At 50.8% G+C, this 23865-nt stretch overlaps 3 protein-coding genes across 5 annotated transcripts in view; 2 read left to right on the top strand and 1 right to left on the bottom strand.

The window, feature by feature from the left end:
• Positions 1-180: 180 nt before the first annotated feature.
• INKA1 (inka box actin regulator 1) lies at positions 181-1893 on the bottom strand. 2 transcript variants are annotated; one of them, XM_004615240.2, is made up of 2 exons: positions 1723-1893; positions 181-1023 (listed from the first exon to the last, which is right to left on the bottom strand). In XM_004615240.2, exons 1-2 carry the CDS (start codon positions 1771-1773, stop codon positions 214-216), a joined length of 861 nt encoding a protein of 286 aa, XP_004615297.1. In that variant the 5' UTR covers positions 1774-1893; the 3' UTR covers positions 181-213. The 2 variants fall into 2 exon arrangements, with proteins under 2 accessions (XP_004615297.1, XP_054992513.1); XM_055136538.1 differs by having other exon boundaries at positions 1776-1867.
• A 5119-nt stretch (positions 1894-7012) lies between these two features.
• Positions 7013-15977, top strand: CDHR4 (cadherin related family member 4). Its single transcript, XM_004615126.2, has 19 exons — positions 7013-7058; positions 7382-7569; positions 7693-7852; positions 7947-8038; positions 8962-9060; positions 10424-10527; positions 10716-10852; positions 11108-11291; positions 11377-11530; positions 11769-11862; positions 12105-12308; positions 12385-12524; positions 12905-13055; positions 13141-13349; positions 13787-13917; positions 14468-14524; positions 14625-14712; positions 14896-14923; positions 15928-15977. Exons 1-19 carry the CDS (start codon positions 7013-7015, stop codon positions 15975-15977), a joined length of 2316 nt encoding a protein of 771 aa, XP_004615183.2.
• Positions 15978-18173: 2196 nt separating this feature from the next.
• The window catches only part of IP6K1 (inositol hexakisphosphate kinase 1), a 37403-nt gene continuing 31711 nt past the window's right edge, over positions 18174-23865 (top strand). The window contains exon 1 of one of the 2 annotated variants that reach the window (XM_004615241.3): positions 18174-18364. The gene's annotated coding sequence lies outside the window, so the exon portion shown is untranslated. Of the gene's footprint in view, positions 18365-18438; positions 19069-23865 lie in introns of those variants that run through there. The other variant, XM_055134627.1, reaches the window with a different exon arrangement.

Genomic DNA, 23865 nt, shown 5'->3' with positions numbered 1-23865 from the left:
GACTCCTGGGCAGTGGGCAGGTGGGGTGTGACATGACATGGGCACCCCAGGGACCCCTGCAGGGTGAGAAAAGACTATTTCCATTCATGCGCCTAGACTGTGCCTTGGAGGGTGGGGAGGGGGGCTGCCTCCTGCAGCCTCAGGGCTATGGAACCAAGACTGAGCAGAGAAAGGCTTTTATTGTCCCAGACTGAAGGGAGATGAAGAGAACGTTCAGAGGTAGCTGACAACATCATTGCAGATGATGGGCTGGCGGCTGCGGCAGCTCATGAGGGCTGCGAAGCGTGAGACATCTGCAGGCAGTTCAGGCTCCGGGCGAGGTGGGCATGAGAACCGCTTACCCGCCATGGCTGCCCGCCGTGCCCTGGACAGCTGGCGCCTCAACTGCTCAGAGAGGCCAAGAAGGAACTGCGGGGGGCGAGTACGGGCCCGGGACCCACCCTCAGGGTCCCCCTCACCTGCTGCCTCAGGCAGCTCCATCCAGTTGTGTACCAAGTCTGCAAAGCAGTTGTCCCCCAGCACCAGGGGCTGCCGGCTACGCCCTCTGCTTAGCAGCGCTGCAGTCCAGTCCTCAGAGTCCAGCCCCCGCCAGTGCTCCAAGCAGGCGTCCGGGGTGGACTTGGGCCGTGGTCGGCGGGTTGGTGGTACCCTGGCCACAGGAGTCCCGCCGGGCAGGGGGAGGCCACTGGTGGAGAGGCGCTGTCTCCGAAGGCGTGCTGGGGGCACTGGGAGGGCCGGGTGCTGGGGTACAGGCAGCTCTTCCTCCCTCCATGTGCTGCCGGACACTTCGGAGAAGCCAGAGTCCCAGTCCAGGGCATTCTCCCTGGGCCCTCCCAAGGCTATGCTTCTGTGTCCTGTCCCCACTGCTTCTTCCTCCTCTTCCTCCACACAGCAGACAGAGTCCTCTTCCAATGCAGCATCGGAAGTCCTGAGTCGGTGCCGGAGCTGCACACCTGCGCTGGGTTTGGGAGGTGGTGGGAGGGGGCCAGGCATGGGAGGTGAGCCCGAGTCCCGGCCGCACAACTGCAGAGGAAGAGAGGGCAGCGCTTGTCACTCCCGCCTGCGTGGCCAGTGCAGTCCAGAACACAAGGCTAAAAGGGCTGGAGGGGCCCACAGGCGGGGGAAGCACTGCCTGCAGTGGGCACGGGCTTGCATAGGGGTGCTGGCACACGCAGCTCGTGTGGCTCCCATCAGCCGACCTGGTGGCAGTCCTGCAGGCTGCGGCACGCAGAGCCGGGCAAGTCGGCACCCGCCAGCAGGGCGGGAGGTAGGGTTGCGGGCCTGGATGGGGAAGTAGGTCCAACCCAGGGCCTGGGACGCATCCGTGTTCTTGGGGACGTCGCTTACCCCAAGCTCCGTGTCCTTCAGAGGACAGGGTGTCTGCTAGGTGAGGAGACACAAGCCGTTCCAACACCTCTATAGCCCCTCACTTCTCCCCAGCCTCCGCCTCCCCCCTCTCCACTTCCAAAGACTTTTCTTTCCCTTCAACTTGCTTGGCGGGCCCCAAGCAGCACGGCCAGCTGGGTGCCTGTTACTTGATGCCCAGCGAAGTCCCAACCGTCCGAAACCCGAGGAGGGCCAGCTGGGCCATCTGCGCCGCCCCGCCCCCATCCCGCCAGGGCTGGCACTCTGAGCGGACCCAAAACCCGTGTGCGGCGTGGCCGGACGGCAGCGAGCACCCCACACACGTCCTCCCCAGCCACACCCGCTCCCAAGCCTCACCAGTTCCCAGCGGAGCTGGCCCAAGAAGCTGTCAAGCCGAGTGCTGTGCATACCCGTGCCGAGCCCCCACCAGGCCGCCGGGACTCCGACTTCTGCGAGCGCGGCGCCTAGAGGGCCGGGCGGGCCGGCCAGCGGCGCCCTGGCCCAGCTCCTGGCGCGGCCGCTGCTGGCTCTCCGCGGCTCCCGCGGCCGCCCCAACATCTGGCAGTTGCGCCCCGCCCCTGGCGCGGCAGCCAATGGGGCCTGGGTGGGGCTGAAGTGGCCCAGCCCCTGGCGGGCCGGCCGGGTGGGGGTGCCAACCGCCCACTCCCCACCAGCTGGGGGCGGGGCTGTAGCTGGAACCCTGGAGGGGTATGGCCAGGGTCTCCCCGACTCCTTGGGAGGTGGGGTTGAGTCCAGATTCACTGCGTGAACCCAAACAAGTCACTTCCCCGCGCTAGCCTCTGTTTCCCCTTTCTCCCCAGGACAGAAGTCGGGGACCTAGGGAACCCCGGCTGTGCCCACGTGCGCCCCCCCACTGGCAGGACCCCATAACGGGGGACCACCTGGGACACGAGCCTCAGGATCTGCTCCTGGAGCGGCCTCCACAATCCCTGGAAGTGTGCAGGGGTGGGGCCCCTCCGAAATCTCCCGGAGCGCGGGGCGTCGCGACAGCACGGGGGAGGGTGCAGCCCGTGCCTCTGCACGGAGCGAGGCGACGCTGCCCTCTAGTGGGGAGCGGGCCGTTAACGTCCGTTCCCCGAGGGACACCCCGGCTCTGCTGGGCGCCACGTGCAGGCTCAGAGCGCCCGGTGTCAGGGCTGCGACCTCGAGGCAAACGGTCTGAGCCTGCGCCCTGAAGCCTCTCCACGACACCCCCCACCCCGAGTCTTGGCTATTACATTCAAGGAGACAAGAAAGTCGGAAAACACCTGCCCCGTTTAGGGTTAGTGTTAAGAAGGCCTAGCTAGATAAGGGGCCAGAAAGATAGTACAGCAGGTAGGGAGCTTGCCTTGCACACGGTCAATCCGGGTTCCATTCCTGACACCCTACATATGGTATTTCGGGCACAGCTGGGAGTGATTCCTGAATGCAGAGTCAGGAGTAACCCCTAAGCATTTCCTGGTGTCGCCAAAAATCTTTTAAAATAATAGTTATAATATAGATACAAAAGATGACAGTGTCTTAAAGCACTTCCCAGGCAAGCAGCAAGGCCAAACCCTGGTGCCCAGCATGCCTTGTGGTGATCAGAACAGCCCAGCTGTTTGTGATCCTCGGGTGGGGTCCCACACAATGACTCCACAGATAGCCAGCTCCCCACCCCTCCTTCCAGAGCTGCTCTCAGGACCGTGTCTGATCCTCCCCTGAGGCTGATCAAGATCAAAAATAGCCTGTGAAGTGACTGGTCACAAAAAAGTGATGTGTGAAAAAGAAGCCAAGAAGAGGCTGAAAAGATGAAAGCTGAAAATGGTAAAAATTAAATCACTGAACAACAGGCTGAGTTCCTGGTCCTTGGACCACCAGCACAGACTAGAGGCTCATATTGGAGCGTTAAACAGACCAGCAGAAAAAATCATGGAACAGAAAGAAGCATGCTTTGTGATTAAAAAAAAAAAAAATTTTTTTTTTTTAAATTTGAAGAAGCATGCTTAGTACTGGATTCAGTGGAATTAGAAGCATGAATATTTTAATATATTAATTTCTAGAGTCTATTCCACAATTTTTTAGGGGAGGTGCACACCCATAGAGCTCTAGGCTTACTCTTTGCTCTGAACTCAGAGATCACTCCTCACTCCTGGCAGTGCTCTGGGGACCATATGGTATGTCTGAGATCCAATTTGGGTTGGCCATGTTCTAGGCAAGCACCCTACCTGCTGTACTATCTCTCTAGTCCCACAATTCATTATTTTGACCCTGTGTGCGTTCAATAGTATGAGAATATGACTTTTTGGGGGGGGCAGTAGGGAAGCAGGCTACCCCTGGCAGTGCTCAGGGCTTACTCCTGGCTCTGTGGTCAGAGATCACTGTGGTAACTTGGGGGATCATATGAGGTGCCAGGGACCAAACCCAGGTTAGCCACATGCAAGGGAAATTATCTACTTGGTTGTTGAGGGCCCGAGTGATAGGACAGCAGGTAGGGTGTTTGCCTTGCACACGGCCAACCCAGGTTCAATCCCTGGCATCCCATATAGTCCTCTGAGCACCACCAAGAGTAATTTCTGAGTGCAGAGCCAGAAGTAATACTCCTGAGCATCGCTGGGTGTGACCCAAAAAGCCAAAAAAAAATGTGATTCTTTTATGCAGTTGCGTAGATTTTTATTTGCCTAATTTATTGTGTCAAATAAATTCATCTAATAAAACAAAGTACCACACAGGCAATTCTGACAACTCTGCTGTTAGGGATCCCCATGGAGAAACTACCTGGAAGATGATGGCACAGTGACTAAGAAAGTGTCCAGGGCAAGGGTAAAGTCCTAAGTGTGGTTACTGACACCACAGAGGTGATTTGATCATTACTAGAGAAAAAAAGAGGGGGGTCAGGGCCAAAGAGATAGTATGGCAGGTAGGGCATTTTCCTTGCAAGAGGCTAGTATGTATTTGATTAAATGGCACCCCAAATGGTTCCCAACCCCTGCCAGGGGGGACCATCTGGAATGCTGGGGATCGAACCCAGGTCAGTCGTGTGCAAGGCAAATGCCCTACCCGTTGTACTATCACTCCGGTTCAAGGGGAGAAATTGTTTTCAAAAGATTTCTAATATTTTTTGGGGGGTCACACTCGGCGATGCACAGGGGTCACTCCTGGCTCTGCATTCACAAATTACCCCTGGTGGTGCTCAGGGGACCATATGGGATGCTGGGAATTGAACCCAGGTCAGCCACGTGCAAGGCAAATGCCCTACCCGCTGTGCTATCATTACAGCCCCTAATATTTTCTTTTTTTTTTTTTTTTTTTTTGTCACACCCAGCAATGCTCAGGGATTACTCCTGGCTCTGCACTCAGGAATTGCTCCTGGCAGTGCTTGGGGGAACCATATGGGATTTCGGGGATTGAAGCCGGGTTGGCCACGTGCAAGGCAAATATTTCTTTTTTTTTTTTTTGCTTTTTATTTTGGGGGGGGTCACACCCAGCGATGCTCAGGGGTTACTCCTGGCTCTGCACTCAGGAATTGCTCCTGGCAGTGCTTGGGGGACCATATGGGATGCCGGGGATCGAACCCGGGTCGGCTGCGTGCAAGGCAAACGCCCTACCCACTGTGCTATCGCTCTGGCCCAAGGCAAAGATTTCTAATATTTTAAAACTTTTATTTTATTTCTGACTTTTCATTTTTCAATTTTTTTTTGTTTTGTTGTTGTTTGTTTTGTGTTATGGGCTGTAACCAGAACTCGGGATCCTGCCATCAGGTTGCTCGGGGGTCACTCCAGGTGATGCTTGGGAGACCATGCAGTGCTGAGGATTGAAATCAGGGCTTCTCATATACAAAGGCATTGAGCTATCTCTAGACTCTAAATTTAATTCATTTTTTATTTGTTTTGGTTTTGGTTTTGGACCATAACTGGTGGTGCTCAGGGCTTAGTCCTGGCTCTGGGCTCAGAGATCTCACCTGGCAGTACCAGGGGACCATGTGGGATGCTGGGGATCAAATCTAGGTCAGATGCATACAAGGCAAGCAGTCAACTTGCTGTACTACTGCTCCACACCCCCTTCTCATAAATTTAATTCTTAAAAAACTAAAGAGAGGATCAGAGAGATAGTACAGCAGGTATGGCACTTGCCTAGCATGTGGCTGACCTGGGTTTGATCCCTAGAACCCTATATATCAAAGCCCTGTCAAGAGTGATACCTGAGCACAGAGTTAGGATTGAGCCCTGAGCACTGCTAGGTGTATCCCCTAAACAAAAAATACAAACAAAATACGTGCCTTACATTTCTTTATTGAACAAAGGGTCAGATGGAATTGCCCTGAATGGATTCATGAAACAGTGGATAAATGGGTTTGCGAAGAAAATCGGGTGATCAATTGCAGACATGGGATTCTTGAGGTGCCTAGGAACAGCCAAAAGGAGCCAAGGGGTCCCACAGTGGGTCCATGACTGGGCTTTGGGGGAAAGATCAGCATCGAAGCCCTGGATCTGGATGGTATTTACCACCATGAAACGGGGTGTGATGGAGGAGTGGGTTAGATAAAGGAAGGCAGCAGTCAGGACTGAGATCTGGAACATTTCATGGCTGGAGGTAGGGAAGATGGTGCAGGATCAGCAAATGAATGAAGCAGAAGCAGCCAGGGAGGTGAGAGGAAATTTGGGAGAGGGCAGGCACTTAAAAGCCATGGGGAGCAAGTGTCAAATGCTGGATAGAAGGTGAGAAAGTGGAGAATGAAGTGCTGAACCGAGCAGTCTGCAGATTTCTGAGAACCTGACAAGGGCAGCATCATGGGGAGAGACACACACTTCACTGCAGAGGGAAAGAGAGGCAAAGAACTGGAGAGAGCAAGGGTAGGCAACTTGGGAAATGTGGCACATCAATGAAAGGCAATGAATGGATAAGTCTCAGAGGCAGAACTCAATAAATGTCAAAAGCTATAGACATTTGTTCAGCTGTGGCACATATGTCAAAATCAGGCCCTAGGATATTCCTGGCCATTTTGTAAATCCACTAGTTGGATTTCTATCACCAAGGGTTCCTGCTTTTCTTTTAAATTTTCTTTTCTTTTCTTTTTGGTTTGGGGGCCCTACCCAGCAGTTATCAGGGCTACCTTCTGGCTCTGCACATAGGGATAACTCCTGGAGATCAGGGAACCTTATGGGGTGCCAAAAATTAAGTCTGGCTCAGCTATATGCAAGGCAAGTGCCTTACACACTGTACTATCTCTCCAGCCAGATTCCTTTTGCTTATTGAAGGAGAGATTTTATTGATGAATGGGCTCAGATTTTATAGGCAAATAATGTCCTAATGGGCAAGTTCTGGGCTTAGTTTTCCTGGGTGCTGGGCCTACTTAGTCTCCATGGACTTTGTGAATTAAGACTTTCCTGAGCCTCAGTTTCCCCATATACAATTTGACTCATTCCCCCTCATATCTCCTTTGAGGTATAGTCATGAGTGGGGATATTCATTAAGGAATTGAAAAAAAAAAGAGTTTTCAAGGCCTCTTGATTGATATCTAGAGTCTAGAGCTCAGATACCAGGGAGAGGCCAAGGAGGCCCAGAGGCCCACCCCCTGGTGTGTTTGAACAACTGACCTAGCAACGGGTGAGCTGACAAACACACCTGGTCTCCTGGAGCTGCCTCTGCCGTCTGTCTTCCAGCCAGGATGGTGCTGCTCAGGTCCACAGCACTTTTTGTTCTGGTGGTCTCTGGTGAGGAGTTGGTGGGTGGGGGAACTCCATGAAATAGAGTCCTAACTCTTATCAGATGAGCTACCATGTTGGGAGGGGTGGGAGTCAGAGAAGGGCAAGTATTGGAACACACAATCTTCATCCATTCCCTTGAGCTAAATTCTCATTTCACCAGTTTTTTGTCCTCATCTGTGAAGTGAGCTGGTTGGCTTTGAGGGTGAAGAAGAACTTTGGTGGTTTGGCCCCAAGATGTGGCTGAGCCCCAACATGGAAGGGCAGAAGTTTGCTAGTGCATGGTGTTCCATGAGCAGGGAAGCTTCTAACCTGAGTCCTTTCTCCGATAGGATTCCACTACCTAACCTGCTTCATAAAGATCTCTGAGAACCATGATCCTAACATTGGATTTTACAGTTTCCCCATAAACTGTTCTTATTACAACCCCACCATAAAATTGCTATCTGTGCAGCCGCCCACCAACTTTTTCAACCCCCCAAACATAAAACAGAGGAAGGGATCGTTGTACATAATCGAGGTAAGGTTGTAAGCACAGCTAAGGCCTGTGGTGTGAACCAAGGAAGATCCTAAATTCACAGAGCCAGAGGTGGGGGTGAGGGTGAGTACTTTAGGTCCCTCAGAGCACTGTCCACCCGCATAGATGACCTTGAGCAGCTCAGCCCGGCTGGATGCCCTGGAAGTGAACCATTATGAGCTGCAGCTCCAGTACACTTGCGGCAAATATGAGAACCTGCTACTCCCAGTGCATGTGGTGCGGGATCCTGGCCGGGTCCAGTGTGTTGGCCGATTTGCTAGCCCAGGTGAGGTCTGAACAACAGGTTGGGGTGGGGATGAGGTATGGCCTCAAAAAAAAAAAAAATTCCTTTCTGCCTTTCTGCTGTTATCTCTGCCCAGCGGGAGAGATCATTCAGGTGCCTGAGACAGTCACCCCTGGGGCTCGGCTCTACACTCTGCTGCTCCCAGGCCTGGAATTTCAGAAAGCCAAGGTGAGCCTAGCACATTGGCAGTGGGAGGGAAGAATAACTGGTCTTCGTCTGGGGAGACGAAGACCAGTTTCCTCCTGGTTAAACACAACCTGCAAAAGGCCCCTTTGTGCACAATTGAGCTTCTGCATGATGTATGTCCTGACCCAGGTCCTTTGACGTGGCTCTTCATATAGGCATATTCCTCAGCAATAAAACTGAGTTCATTTTTCCTCCTCCTCCTCCTCCTTCTCCTCCTCTTCCTCCTCCTCCTCCTCCTCCTCCTCCTCCTCCTCCTCCTCCTCCTCCTCCTCCTCCTCCTCCTCCTCCTCCTCCTCCTCCTCCTCCTCTTCTTCTTCTTCTTCTTCTTCTTCTTCTTCTTCTTCTTCTTCTTCTTCTTCTTCTTCTTCTTCTTCTTCTTCTTCTTCTTCTTCTTCTTCTTCTTCTTCTTCTTCTTCTTCTTCTTTTTCTGTTGCTTCTGACTGCTTCATGAAAGTTTTCCATCAACTCTATAATCCAAAAAGAAACGAAGGGCCCAGAATGTGGTTCAGTAGTAGACTCGACATTCGAGTTCACTCACTGGCACGTGCTGAGTGCGATCCTGGTAGGTATAAGTATGGGGTCCCTGTTGGACACCACAACAAGTGTGTGATCTCCATTAACTGCAGCAAGGACTAACAAATGGAAAGGGGATGAAAACAAAAAAGACAAGTTAAACAAGAAACCACAAAATAGTTGGTTTAAAAGAAAAAAATTTTATTTGAGGCTCAGTGCTAGGAGTCAGGGTAGAAGTGTTGGGGAGATCAGACTAGGGTGTCAGTTATAGGATATGGGAGAATTAGGTGTGGGTAGGAAATTTCTGGTTTGTGGGGGGTATGTTGACAGATATTTGGGTACTAGGGTTGTTCAGAGGCCTGCTGGAATCTCAAGTGTCTCCTTTTTATCAGATAACCATCACCAATGCTCAGGACCCTCCATTTTTCTCCATTGATGGGTCGAATTCGCTATGGGCACCATCACAGGGCCTCAAGGGGCAGGCTGAGAAGGTGAGCATGGTCTAGACTTGGTACTGTCCATGGGTAGGGCCGAACATCTCCTGGCTTGTTTTTTCTTGGCCTTCTTGAATATCTGCTGCACCTTGCACCTGCTGCTCCATGGGCTCTGGAATTCCAGAAAGAAAAAGAATTCAAGAAAGAAAAAGGGGCCAGAGAAATATTACAGCAGGTAAATTGCTTGCCTTGCATGCCACCAACCTATATTTGATCCCTGGAATCCCATATGGTCTCCTGAGCCCTACCAGAAGTGATCCCTGCATGAAGAGCTGGGAGTAACCCCTGAGCATCATTGGTGTGTCCCAAAACCAAAAAACAAAAAGTAAAAGAATTCCATGGCTGGATAGATATTGAAGAGAGCAAAGTGCTTGCCTTGCACATAGCTGATCCAGGTTCAATTCCAGCATACCACATGGTCCCCTGAATCCATCCAGGAGTGATTCCTGAGTGCAAAGCCAGGAGTAAGACTTGAGCACTCCTGGGTATAGCTCAAAAGCTAAGAGAAAAATAAAAAAGAATTAGAAAAGGAATACCTGGTTCTGAAAATTCACAATGCTATAATAGAAAGGAGATATTGGGGTTAGAGCCATAGTACAGTGGGTAAAGCATTTACCTTGCATGTGGCTGACCCAGGTTTGATCGCAAGTACCACATATAGTAGCCCAAGCATCGCTAGGAGTGATCCCTGAATGCAGAGCCAAGAGTAAGCCCTGAAAACTGCCTGATATGGCCCCCAAACAAACCATCAAATGAAAAACACCACCAAAAACAAAACTTCCCTGACTTGATCCAGAGAACTAGTATAGCAGACAAGACACTTGTTCTGCACATGATCAACCTGAGTTCAATCCCCAGCACCACATATGGTCCTCCAAGCCCTCCCAGGAGTAATTCCTGATTGAGAGAGTTAGGAGTAAGCCTTGAACACTGCGCTACCTGATTTGGCCTCCAAACCCAAATCCCAAACTAACCAAACACTTTCACATCTTAAGTTGGAGAAATGGCTCAAAGATCTAGCATACATGCCTGATATGGCCTCAAAACCAAACCAAATAAACAATGTCCATGTCTTAGTTATGGGTTCTTAGCAAATCAAAGAAGACAATTCACATCATGAATGTCTCAGGTATCACTCTGTGTGGGTATGTGTGCATGTATGTGCGGGGAGGAGGGTGGTGATGGGGGGAGATCTATTTGTATCCTTATATCCTAATAGAAAAATATATTGTCTTAGTAATATCTCAGTAGAGACAGGTCATAAGGAGTGAGTGTTGGGGTTCCTTGTGAAATCTGAGGGGGCTGCTTATTTGAGGAGAAGATTAGACAGAGACACATTGGCTCTCTTCCCGGTCCTCAGGTCTTCCCGCTCAAGATCTCAGTGACCTACGGAATGAATGGAAGCTGTCATGGAATGCTGGTGGTGAAAGTTTTGCCTGTCCCCTCCAGCCACCTCTCCTTCCTGTAAGTCTCCCTGCACTAGAAGCACTGGGGAAGGCAACAAGGAACCCAGCCCCAAGGAAGTAGGAGTAGAGTGAAGGTGGGGGGCTGTTGGGGTGTCCACAGCTAGCTCCTCTATGAGTGAAGCTTCAGAGGTTTTTTGGAGGGAAGCCAGTTTTGTTCTTAAGGCCAAGTCCCCTGTTTTGATCCAGGAAACAGAACCGGAGTATCATGATTCGGGAGGATGTGGAGCCCGGGAGTGAGGTGGTTCAGGTCCAAGCCCAGGGCTCTGACGTGCGCTATGAAATCCTCTCTCCAGTGCCCTGCCCACTCTTCTCCATTGGTTACGGTAAAGGAGGATGAGGGTACAGGCATGCAACTGCACTATCTCCTCACCCTCCTGAGAATAAGGCTGAAACAGAAACTGGGACTAGGGCACCTTGGTGGGCTGGATAGAATTTGAGGTGAGCCTTTGCAAAAGATAACCACAGTGGCTGTGTTCAGTCCTGCACTGGATCCTGTGTGGGGAGGAGATGGGAAGGGATTAAGCTTGTGAGTGACCATGCCCATGTTCTGCATCCCCCCACCCTCCCTCCTTGCTCAGCTGATGGTGTGGTCAGGACCACTGCACCCCTGGAGTTGGCACAGGCCCCAAGCACAATGGTCACCAGGCTGCAGGTGAAGGCTTTTGAGCGACTCCAGCCATGGGCCAGTGTAGAGCTCAATATCACAGTGAAAGTACAACTGATCAACCGCTGGCCCCCACGCTGCCTCCCAGCACAGCTGCTGTGAGTCTGTGGGACCCTTACCTATGCCGCTAGTACAAGAGCCACACCTGCACAGCCTGGCCTGACTCCTGCCCTTTGCTCCCAGGACTCAAATCCCTGAAAATGTGCCTGTGGGGATGGTCCTGAGCACCTTCACTTGCACTGACCCTGACTCTTCCAACTCTACCCTCGACTACCAGCTCCTGCTCCATGGCCCTCCTGGCTCCACTAGCCTCTGTCTTTGGGACAGAACCTTGAAGGTGCCCAGTCCCTGCTCCCAGATCTAAGAGCGAGAGAGGAAGGGAGGTGGGCCAAGGGGCTTTGGGTGTGAGATCGCACAGGTGGTGGGTGGGGCATTCTGCTGAAAGGAGTCAGCAAATCCCCGGAAAACCAGGCTTCAGGTGGGTTCTCTGTGGAAGCCAGGACTGAGGCAGTCCCCTGCAGTAACAAGGCTCTCTGGGCATTGGCTGGGCTTCATCCTCCTGCCTTTTTGACCAGGTGAATGACACACTGGACTGTGATGCTCCCGGAGGCTGCTTGCAGCATGCTGCTTCCATCCTGGTGCTCGACAGGGGGCAGCCCCAAATGAGCAGTGAGTGAGCGCACCCAGGACTGGGGCTGTGATCTGTACTTCTCTTCCCAACATCTGCATGGGGTCCTTAATCCTTCCTCAAAAAATCCTTAGGGCAAAGGCACGTATTTTTCTTCTCATAAATGAACTCCCGGCAGGGGAAGATTATTGCTTCCCCTTTCCCCCAGGGCTTTTCCATCTTAGAACATCAGGGCAGGGCTGGGTACCCTAGGTCAGCTCTTTGATTGTCAAATGGTCCCCAGCTGTGGTTCCAGTCTTGGTGATGGTGACACCTGTCAATGAATTCTCCCCAACCTGTGTCCCACGCTCACTCCGGGTTCCTGAGGACATAAGACCCCCCACTGTGCTGGGCTCTGTGGAGGGCACAGACATGGACTACCCGCATGACAGCATTGAGTACTACATCTCTGGAGGATCCCCCATCTTCGTTGTGGATCGTCTCAGTGGTATTCCTCGCCAGGGACAGGGTGGAGGTGGTGCAGAGTTAATTCTACAGGTTGAGGCTGTGACCTCTCCTTCTAGGGAAGGTTCACCTCCTGCGGCCTCTGGACTATGAGGTGCAGCGGCTGTACAGGCTCACTGTTCTGCTAGTCGATTATGGCCAAGACCAGCACCCTGACCACCACCGAACGGGCTCCTGCACAATTACCATCGAGGTTGAGGTCATTGAGCCCTGAAACCTTGGAAAACATTGAAGGAATTAATTTATTATTTATTATTAGTATTAGTATTAGGCTTTTGGGCCAAAAACCCAGTGATGGCTTTGCACTCGGGAATTACTCCTGGTAGTGCTCAGAGCGATAGAGGTGCCGAGAATTGAACCCAAGTGGGCCATGCGCAAGGTCTCTCTCTTCAGCCTATCTCCATGTACTCTCTCCAGCCCAACATTGAAGTTTAAATCTCCCCCTGGTCTTGTTTTTCATACTCTGCCCCATTTCCTTTCACTAATTGGCCTCATTATGTTTGGGGCCTATTTCCTGCCGCCTAGGCCCTGGCCAACATGGGAGGAGACTATAGGACTGACCTGGCTGCCTTCCTACAGGATGTGAACGAGCATGCACCCGAGTGTGAGCCCCCATTTCAGGAACTTACCATCCACATCCCCCCGGGTCGTAGTGTAGAGGTGACCAAAGTGTCATGTTGGATTCCCCAGGAGCCACAGCGCCTGACCTTCTCCTACAGCATCGTGAGAGGTAAGGGCTGTAGAAGCCTTCAGGCTGATGGGGAAGGCTGGCCCAGGCCAGCAAGGACCTCCTTCTTCTGTCACTTTGTTTTCAGGGAATAATCAGAATCAATTCAGCCTGCAAGGGGCCATCCTAGTGTACAAAGGTCTCACATTGCAGCCCTCCTGGCCAGAGAAGCCCCACACTTATGAACTATTGGTCCGTGTGGCTGATGAGGGTCCCTCCACCCTCCACCTCAGCACCACAGCTACCATCACTGTGCATCTAGTTCCATGGCGGCCCAGCACAATCGCTACAACTACAGTAAGTGACTACAGGTTTTTAGGCAGGCAGGGGAGGAATATGGTAACAAAGACTTTTTAACTTTAAGCATCTTAATTTACAAAGTTGTTCATAATACAGCTGTTTCAGGCATTCAATGTTCCAATGCCAATTCCACCATCAGCATGATCAGTGTGACTTTCCCTTCACCATTGTCCCCAGTTTTCCACCTATCCCCAAGCCTGCCCCCTAGGCAGGCACAAAATTGTTTAGTTTTTATTGCCATAACAAAGACTTTTGGAGAGTGGAGCTATTTTCAACATGGAACTATAGTGGACGGTGTTCTAGAAGGAACCTTTGAGGATAGAGAGGTTGGCAACATAGAAAAGCAAATGTGGGATTTGAGGTGGCCGACCCTTGAAGGCTGGATAGTCTGTCTCTTTTGGCAGAGCAGTGATAGACTGTGGCTCCCATTTCAGGTATCTTCACTGATGACACCTCTGGTCGTGAGAGTCACGGAGGCTTTCTGGCAGCCAGAGCCCTGGTTTGTGGTGGTGCTAACAGTAACGAGTGCCCTTCTCCTCCTGGCGCTGGGCTGGCTCCTGCAGAGGTAGGATTTCTATTCCTGTGGCCTCTGCCTCGCCTACAGCCCCCAAAGATCCCTGCTGATGTTTTTTTATTAAAAATTGGGATGGCAATGCCCAAGTCAGTGGGCAGACAAACTGACAGTAAAGAGGGTCACCTTTCCTCTGGAGATCAAGAGGTTAGAACCAGACCCTGGCAGGACAGTATCATTGTCAGTGTTGGAGGTGCCCAGAACCTGCTCCCAGATCTAAGACAGGAGCAGCCATACTTATGGGGTCCCTGCTGGACACTACAAACAAGTGTATGACTCCATTCACTCCAAGTCTTAAAGCACACACAAGTAAGGAGGAGGCCCAGGCTTTCATGAGCTGGGTATTTGCCTTCTTCCTGTCTCCCCACCTGAAACCTTACCTGTCCCTGACACTTTCTTGTGGGCACAGACTGAATCCAATGAAGGTGGGGTAAAAATGTGAGTGCTACATATGGACTCTGTTCCTGATATAAAGGCAAATGAAGGGGCTGATGCCTGGAGCCCACAGCTGCCTCTCTTCTCTGTCCCTTTTCCTGGTATTCAGGTTGTTCCAAGTGTTACAGGCACCAAACAAACCAGACCAGGCCCTGCTGCTAAACAGGTCAGCATCCTTTGTATAACTCTCTGCCTGGGATTTGTCTCTTGAACCCAGGCTGGGACCTACAGTCTTATCTCTCCTTCCCACACCTGCTTTGCCCTAGAATCCAAGGAACTGAAGGTTCCACTGAGGGCTTGATGGAGGCACCGAAGATGGAGATGTCCCAGGCGCCCCAGAAAGTCACGAGCCTGGTAAAGCAATCCACCATCCTATTTAATAGGCACAGAGGCTTCTCCAGAGTACTCTGCTCCCCACCACCCCTGTCCCTGTGGAGTTAAAGGAGGTGGATGGGCTTCAGACCCATTCAGAGGCAGGTCTCCATTTGCTCCCTGCGGGCAAGAATCAATCACTGAACCCTTTATTCCCTTCAGCAGCATTTTGATGGCAGAGCACAGGATGCTCGTGAGTTGTTCTCTTTAAACCACTCTTCATATTCTTTTTTTTTTTTTTTTTTTTTTGCTTTTTGGGTCACACCCGGCGATGCACAGGGGTCACTCCTGGCTCATGCACTCAGGAATCACCCCTGGCGGTGCTCAGGGGACCATATGGGATGCTGGGATTCGAACCCGGGTCGGCCGCGTGCAAGGCAAACACCCTACCCGCTGTGCTATCGATCCAGCCCCACACTCTTCATATTCTTTATCTGGGGCCATTTCCTCTCCTTACCCTAACTCAGGATCTCCTTCTGCTACCAGGCACCCATTATCTTTTCTCTCTGAATGGGGTCTGTTGTCCTCCCCACTCCCATTCCAACTGTTTGTCAAAAACCTGTGTGACTTGAAGGTGGTACGAACAAGGTCTGCTTCTTATCCAGGGTGGGGGTAGGGATAGTGATGAGATATATTTTGTTTTTGAGCCACACTCAACAGTGCTCAGGGCTTATTCCTGGTTCTTTGCTCAGGGATCATTCCTGGCAGGGCAAATGACCTACCCACTGTAATATTGTTCTGTCCCCAGTATGAGACATCTGTGAATAACTGCAAAACAATTTGATAGTAGGCTTAGAGGAGCGCATATCATATCTAACTTTGGGGAATCAAGGATGTTTCCCCGAGCCCCCCCCACAGTTCATTTTGGGGGGTTATGTTATGTTTTAGGGCTATACCTAGTGGTGCTCAGGGATCAATCATGGCAGGGCTCACAGATTCATATGTAGTGCCTGGAATTGAACCCAGGTGGGTTGTGTGCAAGGCAAATGCCTTACCTACTATATTATCACTCTGGTTCCTCCTCCGGTGCATTTGAGCTTTACCTCAGCAAATTTGCTGAGAAAGGAGGCAAGGACTAGCAGAAGTGGGGTGGGGAGTCACACCAAGGGTCCTAGAAAGTCTTTTTTCACTTTTGTTGGGGGAGGAAGTTCTGCTGAGGCCAGCAGTGTCCTTTCCCCTGATCTTCTGAGCTCTTAGGTACAGGAAGAGTGTACAACACAAGCACTGGAGCCCGGCGCTGGCTCTGAAGCCAAGAAATTCCTTCCTTCACTAAATTAATAAGTTCTTCATAGGATCTGCTTTCAAGTTGCTTCAATAATGAAATTACAAGAATGGTCCTGGATCTGTAACTTACATATGAGAGCTGTGAGACCTTGCTTCCTAATGTTCCTTAGAGAAAATACCCAACTCTTGTGGGCTCTTAAGAACTGCAAAGCTAATTTTCTTCACTAAAATTTTTTTTTAGCTTTTCGGGCCACACTTGGCAGTGCTCAGGGGTTACACCTGGCTCTGCACTCAGGAATCACTCCCGGCAGACTAATGGGACCAAATAGTATGCTGGGTATTGAACCTAGGTTGGTCACACCCTACCTGCTGTATTATTGCTCTGGCTTGCTACTTTTCTTTTTAGGAGGCATTGTACAATGCTCTAGCAGTGTAAAAGGTGGTTAACCCTTACAGAGAAGCAGGGTCAATGACTGAAGATGCCTTTAGTCAGCCTGTCCCCTTAGTGATCAGCTGCTCACTGAGTTTAGAGGATCCAGGAACTTTGTCTTTCATTCTTAAATGGAGGACATTTGAAGATCCCGGTAACATTCAGAGCACATTGATGACCAGTGTAGAAGTTTTCTTGAAAAGGATCTGGAGCTTCTACACTAACATTGGTGCAGACATGAGGATCCTGCAGCTGAGCTGGTCATGGAGGGGTTGACAGGCCCATTCTGAGGGGCTTTTCCTATTTCCCCCAGACGTACCTGGTGCTGTGGTCCTGGACTCCCTGTGCTCAGCAGAGTTGAGCTGTTGCAGGTAGACGGGTGGCCAATGAAACCTGAGGAAAGGCAGGTTCATGTAGGTGCATTGTTGGCCCCAAGACCAAGCCTGGCAGTAGATCTCAGGTTACTGCTGATGCTCTTAGAGGACCTGCTGTCTTAGGTGGAGTCAACTTTTCTGTGGTCAAATTTTCCCCTCTACTAAGCAAAATCTAAACCCCTTCAGGGCACTGGAGGAGCTCTGCTGCACTAGTTATGCTGTCCTAAGGCTGAAAAAGCTGAGTGTCTGCATGGGGAAAACATACATCATCTCCCAATAACGTGAGGCCTAGAGCTGGCTTCTGACAGCAACCTGAGAGCACGGTTCCTGGAGTGGTTCCAGGATGACGTTTCCTGAGCACGAATCTTGCTTCAAGCGCTCATTAAATCTTCATTTGTTGAGGAGCTGGTCTGTTATCCTTATTTATATAGATGGAGCAATAGAGGCCAGGGATGTGGTTCAGTGGTAGAGCACCTGTCTTGCCTGAGTTCACACCCAGTAACGCGTATATACGTGGGTGTGGGGCGATGGGATAGGCGACCAGGACAATGGCAGCAACGGCAACCGAGGCTCTGGAAAGCCTGCGAGTCAGCTAGTCCTGGCATTGGATGTGGGTCCAGGGAGAACTGTATTCCCAGTATGCCCAGGATCAGAGTCGGCCACTGAGACAGATCACGACTGTCCAGAGCGAAGGTGCTGCGAGAGGAACCCAAGGCAAGATGCTCCAGGGCAGGAAGAGATAGTGAGCGCTAATTGCCAGGACCTGTGCAGTCGGACCAGACTCCAAGCAAAATTTAGACAGATGTGGGCAACGGGCCAGAAACGACTCCTCTCAGGGCTGGGTGAGGTACGCCGGGTAAGCAGCTAGGAGAGGACATTGGACCTGGAAGCCAGTTGGCGGTATGAGACCCTGCGCCTCTGCTTCCAGAGGTTGCGTGACCTTGGCACCGGGCCTTTCCCTCCAAGCCTCAGTTTCCTCACAGCTGAACCGGAGAAAACAACGCCTCCCTCCGAAAGAGGAGAACGAAAGCAGAAGGGAAAAAAAGGCAAAGCACAGAAAGCCGACACTCTCTCCTGGTGCGCGGGTGTATGAAGAGATGCTGCGGGCGCAAGGAAAAGGCCACGCCAGCCGAGAAGCCAAGGGCGCGACGGCCCCAAAAACCGCCAGCCAGTGCTCAGGCGCCAGCCGCCAGGGAAACGGCACGCATGCGCCAACCGTGCCGTCACAGTCACGTGCCCAGGCGTTCGGCTGGAGCCGTGAGAGGCGGACTCTGACTGCCAAGCCGGCCGCCCTGTCAACGGGAAGCACACTCTTGGGCGTCGGGCTGAGAGGCACTTGATTGGGGATAACGGCAGCCGGGGGCGGGTTCTTCACCATCCTGGTTACTATGACGCCCGGCCCCCGCCCCCTCGGCTGGTCGCCATCTTGTTGTTGATCCGTACCCAGTGGGCAGCGCCGGGAGCTGGACCGAGCGGCCGCTGCGGGGCCGCTGCTGCGGGGCTCAGCCACCTGCGCTGCCTGCCCGGGGGCGGGCCGAAGCCTGGAGGCCCGGGGGGCCCAGCTCCCGTGGGGGAGCCGTGGGCGCCCGCAGCCCGGGCTGGGCCGGTGAGTGACAGGAGCCGGGCGGTGAGGCCGGCCTCTCCGCGGCAGGCGCGGGGTGGGAGCGGGCACGCGCAGGGCCGGGGCCTCGGCCGAGCCCGGCTCGAACATCACTGGAGCATCTTGATTTCGGGGATGCAGCCGCTCGGCAGGGAACGGCCAAAGGGTAAAAAGGTCCGAGAGCCGGGCACCAGCGGCGGGCGTCTCCCTCTCGGGTCGTGGGCTCTGCTGACCCGCGGCGCCGAAACGTGACCAGTGCCCGCCTGGGGCTCTCTGATGTGTCCTGCTGTTTTCCTCTTGTGTTGTGGGACAATGCACGGAGCTCTGTCGTAGATGTCACTTCTGCGAGTAATTTTCCGGCGCTGGAGACGTAAGGCCAGACGAAACGGGCGCCAGCCTTGGCGACCTGCGCTGGCCAGTAGCAATAGCCCTGTGATGCCGGCGGGCAAAACCCTCCCTCCCCGCACCTGCCACCGGGGGCTTCTCGGAGCTCGCAGTCGGTTGCTGCTCGGAAGCCTAGTGTGATGCTCGGCTTGTCTTTTGGAACGTGATTTTTTCGGTTTGCTGTCCGCTGTCACTCGTTTAGAGTGGTGGGAAGGGCTTCCCCTTTTTTGCTCTTAGGAGAAAATGAATTTATGGAGGTGGCGACCGTGTTGGTGTTTGCTCCTGCCATTTCAATCTGCCACTTTAATCTGTTAAAGGAAATACTGGTGTGTATTAGACTCTGAAAATGAAATGAAACTTTTCTTTGAGGGGCCGGGGGATGGGGGTCTTTGGGGATAGAGTGAACCTGCTACATGAACTTTTCACAGCCCTCAATGAATCTTGCTCAGTTGAAAACAGCGGGGTGGGGGGGGTGCCCTGCCCTGGGGGCTGGGCTGGGGGGGGGTGCGAGGCACTGGGGCAAGGTGTGCGGGCAGGGAGAGTTCTGGACGCCCCCAGACTCTTCCTGTGCTCCCTGACTCCTGAGGCGCTCATGCCTGAAGCCTGCAGGAATCAAGCTGAGCTGTACTTTGTGTACGACTTGTATCAGGCTGTTCTCACCTCGGTTTGTTATTCAGAGAAAACAGCTCCTGCTCTTTTTGGGAGCACAGACAATGACCGCGGAGGAGGCAGCCGCTGGGTTGCCATTTGCTTATTTGCGAGAAGAGAGAATTTTCCACTTCGATTCTTCATCCCAGTGCCTTCCCTCCTACCGATGCTTGAATCCCTGGATGACTTGTGACCTTGGGGGTGAGGAGGTCAGAGACACGACCAGTTCCTTGGGCAGTTCTTTCTAAGAAAGGATGGAGGCGGTCAACTATTAGAACTCCAGGTTGCTGCAAGCTAACCTCCACTCCCGCTCTGAGGAACACTTTTCTTTAGAAAGTTAAGGCAGTCACACGATTCAGTTCTTGTTGGTTTCTGCCAATCCTACTGAAAGTTTTGGATGTTGACTTGTTTTGAATATCGAACCTCTAATATTGAACTAGACAGATTCTAGTCCAGTTTCTGAACGGTACACAATTTTAGGGGTTACAAAAGTTCATCCATCTTCCAGCTCAAATGTTTCCAGAGAGTCCCAGACTTATTTTGGCCTACTGCCCCCTTTTCAGGAAAAAATTGCTTTGTGGTCCTGAAAATCTAAAGATAGAAAAGGCTCCTCAATGCACTGGAGATTACTACTTCCTTCTCAGATTGGTCCTCTTTATGTGTGTATGGCTGGGAAGGGAAAGGGCTTCAAGGTATCAGCTACTTTGGTAATTTGGGAAATGCTGCTCTATCCCTCTGTTGGAACCTCTGGCTCAAGCAAGGGAATTATAGAATACCCGAGAACTTCATTATTTGTTTAATGCTTTTAGTGCTTTATTGAATCTTAAGAATAGCAGATGATACTTGGCTTATCATGGTATTAAATAATGGTAGCTAATAACTGCGCTTTTATTTTCTGGGAAAGTGGCTTTGAGGCCAGACTCTGCAGTGCTCAGGGTTACTGTGGGCTCTGCTCAAGAGTTAACTCTGGCTGCTTGTGGAAACCATATGTGGTGGTGGTGGGGTTGGAGCTGGAATCAGCTGTATGCAAGGCAGGCACCTTAATCCCTACCTGGTCTCTAACTCCACCAATAATATTTATTTAAAAAATAATATCTTTTGGTTTGGGAGCTACATCTGGCTTACTCCTGGCCCTGTGTTCAGGGAGCACTCCATATGTAGTTCTGGGAATCAAATCTGGGGCAGCTGTGTGCAAGGCAAACACCTTATTCGCTATACTAGCTCTCCCATCCAGTACTATTTTTTTCTGTTTTGTTTTATTTTGTTTTGGGGTCACACCCGGCAATGCTCAGGCTTATTCCTGGCTTTGCACTCAGAAGTTACTTCTGGAGGTGTTCTGGAGACTATATGAGATGCTGGGAAAGAACCAGGGTTGGCCATGTGCATTGCAAGCATCCTACCTGCTGGGCTATCTCTCTGGCCCCTCCAGTACTTCATTTTCTAGTGTAAATGAGTAAGCTTATTGTTATTACAATAGTGGATTCTTCTTCATCCTCTTGTCTTTTTATAATTTACCTATAACTGTGAGCACTTTCCCCTTTTTTAGTCTTAGGGATCTGGGGATCCATGCTGGACTTTATACATAGAAGGTGAAGTTGTTACTCTACCACTGAGTTACATCCCAAGCTAAGTATCAAAAGCTATACTGAAGTAGAATCTGCTGCAGGCTTTTGAGATCTGGTGCCTTAATGTGTGTTCAGAGCTCAATACCCATCTATCCCTCAGGCTGCTACGCCAGGGTTAGTTTTGCAGTAAACAAATGGTTTTGCCAAACAGTCCATACAGTTACTTTCCTGTACAAATCCTCTTGCCAGCTGAATGCAATGAATTTTGCCCCATTTTAGAAGCATATTTTTTCTTCAGAACTGTCTTTTCTCCTGAGTGCATCTCAGATTTTGAACAGTCCCAAAACATTCCAGCTGTTGGGTTAACTCTGTGGTCTCTGAACTGTGTAGCAGTATTGCCTTTATTTATGTAATTTACTTTTGGTTTTGGGGCCACACCTGGTCATGCTCGGGTTATTCCTGGCTTTGTGTTCAGGAATTACTCCTGGTGGTGCTTGGGAGACCACTGAGATGCTTGGGATAGAACCTGTGTTTGCCACACGCAAGGCAAATAAATACCTTACTTTCTGTACTGTCACTCCAGCCCCAAGTATTGCCTTTAAACATAATCTTTGCTCTTTCTTGGGGGCTGGAAGTGATGGGACTATTCTTAGCTCTGCCTGGGGGGTCATTTCTGGGGGTGCTATTGGATCATTTGGTGCCAGAATTAAACCAGGATTTCCTGCATGACTCTAGTCTGGTGAGCTCTCTGTTCAGCCCAATAATATTTGCTTTTTTGTTTGTTTTTGGGCCACACTGGCGGTTTTCTGGGCTTAATCCTTATGGTCAGTATTTGCCTTCTTATACTTGCCTGTAGTAAATGGGAACTAAGATTTTCTTTCTTTTTTTTTTTCAAATGTGCTGAATTTGAATTGGAAACACTCTTTAAGTAGGGAAGTGGATGGAACATGGAAGTAGAAATGTGAGTTCAGTGATGGAGGATCTCTACTACCTGTTTGAAGTGCTTGTATTTGTTGATTGGAATCCCATGCTCAGTGCTGCAGAACTTGTTCAACTCAGAGTTGCCGAACTTGTTCAAAATATAGAACCGAAGGGCTGGAGTGATAGTGTAGTGAGAAAGGGCATTTGCCTTGCACATGGTCCACCTGGGTTCAATCCTTGGCATCCTATATAGTGCTCTGAGCATCTCCAGGAGTAACCCCTGAGCAGATGGGTGTGGTCCTCCCCCCATAAAAAGGGGATCAGAATGTAGAACTGCGGTCTAGAAACAGTGTGTGGCTTCCTGGCTAAGATACCAGATTTTTGTTGCTTTCGTTTTGTTTTGCTTCTGTTTGGGGGCCATACCTAGTGATACTCAAGCGTTACTCCTGAAGGAACAAAGAAGGAAAATACCTGCCATAGATAGAGACAAGGCTGGGGGAAGGGTGGCAGGAGGGAAACTGGGAACACAGGTGGTGGGAAGTGTACATGGTGGAGGGTCGGTGTTAGAACACTAGTCAAGCAGACCAGGAACAGCTTTGTAACTTTGCATTTCACCACCGAATCAAAGCTTTACTCCTTGCTCTGCACTCTGGAACAACTTCCTAGAGGTGCTTGGGGGACCATATGGAATATGAGGGGATTGAACCCTTCCTCTTGTATTGTTGCTACAGCCCAAGATTTCACTTTTGACTCTTGAGAAACACGTTTGGTGAGCACAGCATTGGCCATTTTATTGGTTAGGTCTTGGTCTTCCTGCCTCTCTGAGCTGTTGTAAACATGTTAGTAGTATCTGTCTGCCCATCTCCTAGCGCTTGCCCAGGTTGAATAAGGAGCACTGATGGACAGCAGCTGGGGAAAGATTGCAGACTGCACTGTGCCCCCTGGCTTGAGGCAAGGAGCAGTTAGGCATTTTGTATATTCCAGTGGGTCTGGGTTTTTGCTTGATTTTGTTTTATTTTGTTACTTTATTATTTTTAATTTAGGGGTGGTGTCACACCCTGTGTTGCTCAGTTGCCATGAAACATAGGGATTGTATCTACTGTTCCTCTAGGCAAAGCATGCGTTGTTGAGCTATATCTCTGGCCCCTTTGCCCCTGATTTTAAATTAAACTTATTTCTTCCCCTACTACAGTAGGATTTGAACAGTGGCTTCTGAGCTAACATCTGAGACCGACTAATTCCTTCCTTCCCTTCCTCCCTTTCTCCCTTCCTCTTTCCCTTTCTCCTTCCCTCCCTCCACTTCCTCTTCTCCCTCCTCTACTGGGCAGTAAGTAGTATAGTGGATATGGCACTTGCACATGGACTACTCAGGTTCGATCCAGGGCATCTCATAGAGCCCCCTAAGCCTGCCAGGAATGATCCCTGAGCTCAGAGCCAAGAGTAAGTCTTGAGTGCAATGTGGGTATGGCTCAAAAACAAACCAAAAAGAACTTCTTTTTTCTTTTTGGGTCACACCCGGTAATGCTTAGGAGTTATTCCTGGCTTTGCACTCAGGAATCACTCCTGGCAGTGCTCAGGGGACCATATGGGATGCTGGGAATTGAACCCGGGTTGGCCGCGTGCAAGGCAGACACCCTACCCTCTGTGCTATCACTCCAGCCCCAAACAAAAAGAATTTAAAAAATTATAATGCTGTGATTTATCAAGTTGTTCAGAATATAATTGTTTCAGGCATTAGATGTTAAAATATATCAGTACCACCACCAGTGTGCTCTTCCCTCCACCAATGTCCCCATTTACAACCCACAACCCTAACCTGCCCCTTTGCAGGCACAAATAAATTTAATTAATATTGTTTGTTAAAACACAAAGGCAAGTGGAATTTTCAAAGCTTAGATTAATTATAGTCAATTTGTGATAATTGTTGCATCTCAATATGATATTACTAAAGTCACTGTCTGAGGATCTACTGTGCCAGTTAGTGCTAGT

The sequence above is a fragment of the Sorex araneus genome, chromosome 4, assembly GCF_027595985.1.
Source record: "Sorex araneus isolate mSorAra2 chromosome 4, mSorAra2.pri, whole genome shotgun sequence".
Classification (NCBI taxonomy): domain Eukaryota; kingdom Metazoa; phylum Chordata; class Mammalia; order Eulipotyphla; family Soricidae; genus Sorex; species Sorex araneus.
This window is presented reverse-complemented; position numbering and strand designations above follow the sequence as displayed.

What these genes read in the sequence shown, in the direction of transcription:
- INKA1 (XM_004615240.2), bottom strand. Translation starts at nt 1,773, where the DNA reads ATGCACAGCACTCGGCTTGACAGCTTCTTGGGCCAGCTCCGCTGGGAA. An exon ending in GCCAGCTCCGCTGGGAACTG is followed by an intron (nt 1,024 to 1,722) that starts GTGAGGCTTGGG and finishes CTTCCTCTGCAG; the next exon opens with TTGTGCGGCCGGGACTCGGG.
- CDHR4 (XM_004615126.2), top strand. Translation starts at nt 7,013, where the DNA reads ATGGTGCTGCTCAGGTCCACAGCACTTTTTGTTCTGGTGGTCTCTG. An exon ending in CAATTACCATCGAGGTTGAG is followed by an intron (nt 12,525 to 12,904) that starts GTCATTGAGCCC and finishes GCCTTCCTACAG; the next exon opens with GATGTGAACGAGCATGCACC. An exon ending in GCACAATCGCTACAACTACA is followed by an intron (nt 13,350 to 13,786) that starts GTAAGTGACTAC and finishes CTCCCATTTCAG; the next exon opens with GTATCTTCACTGATGACACC.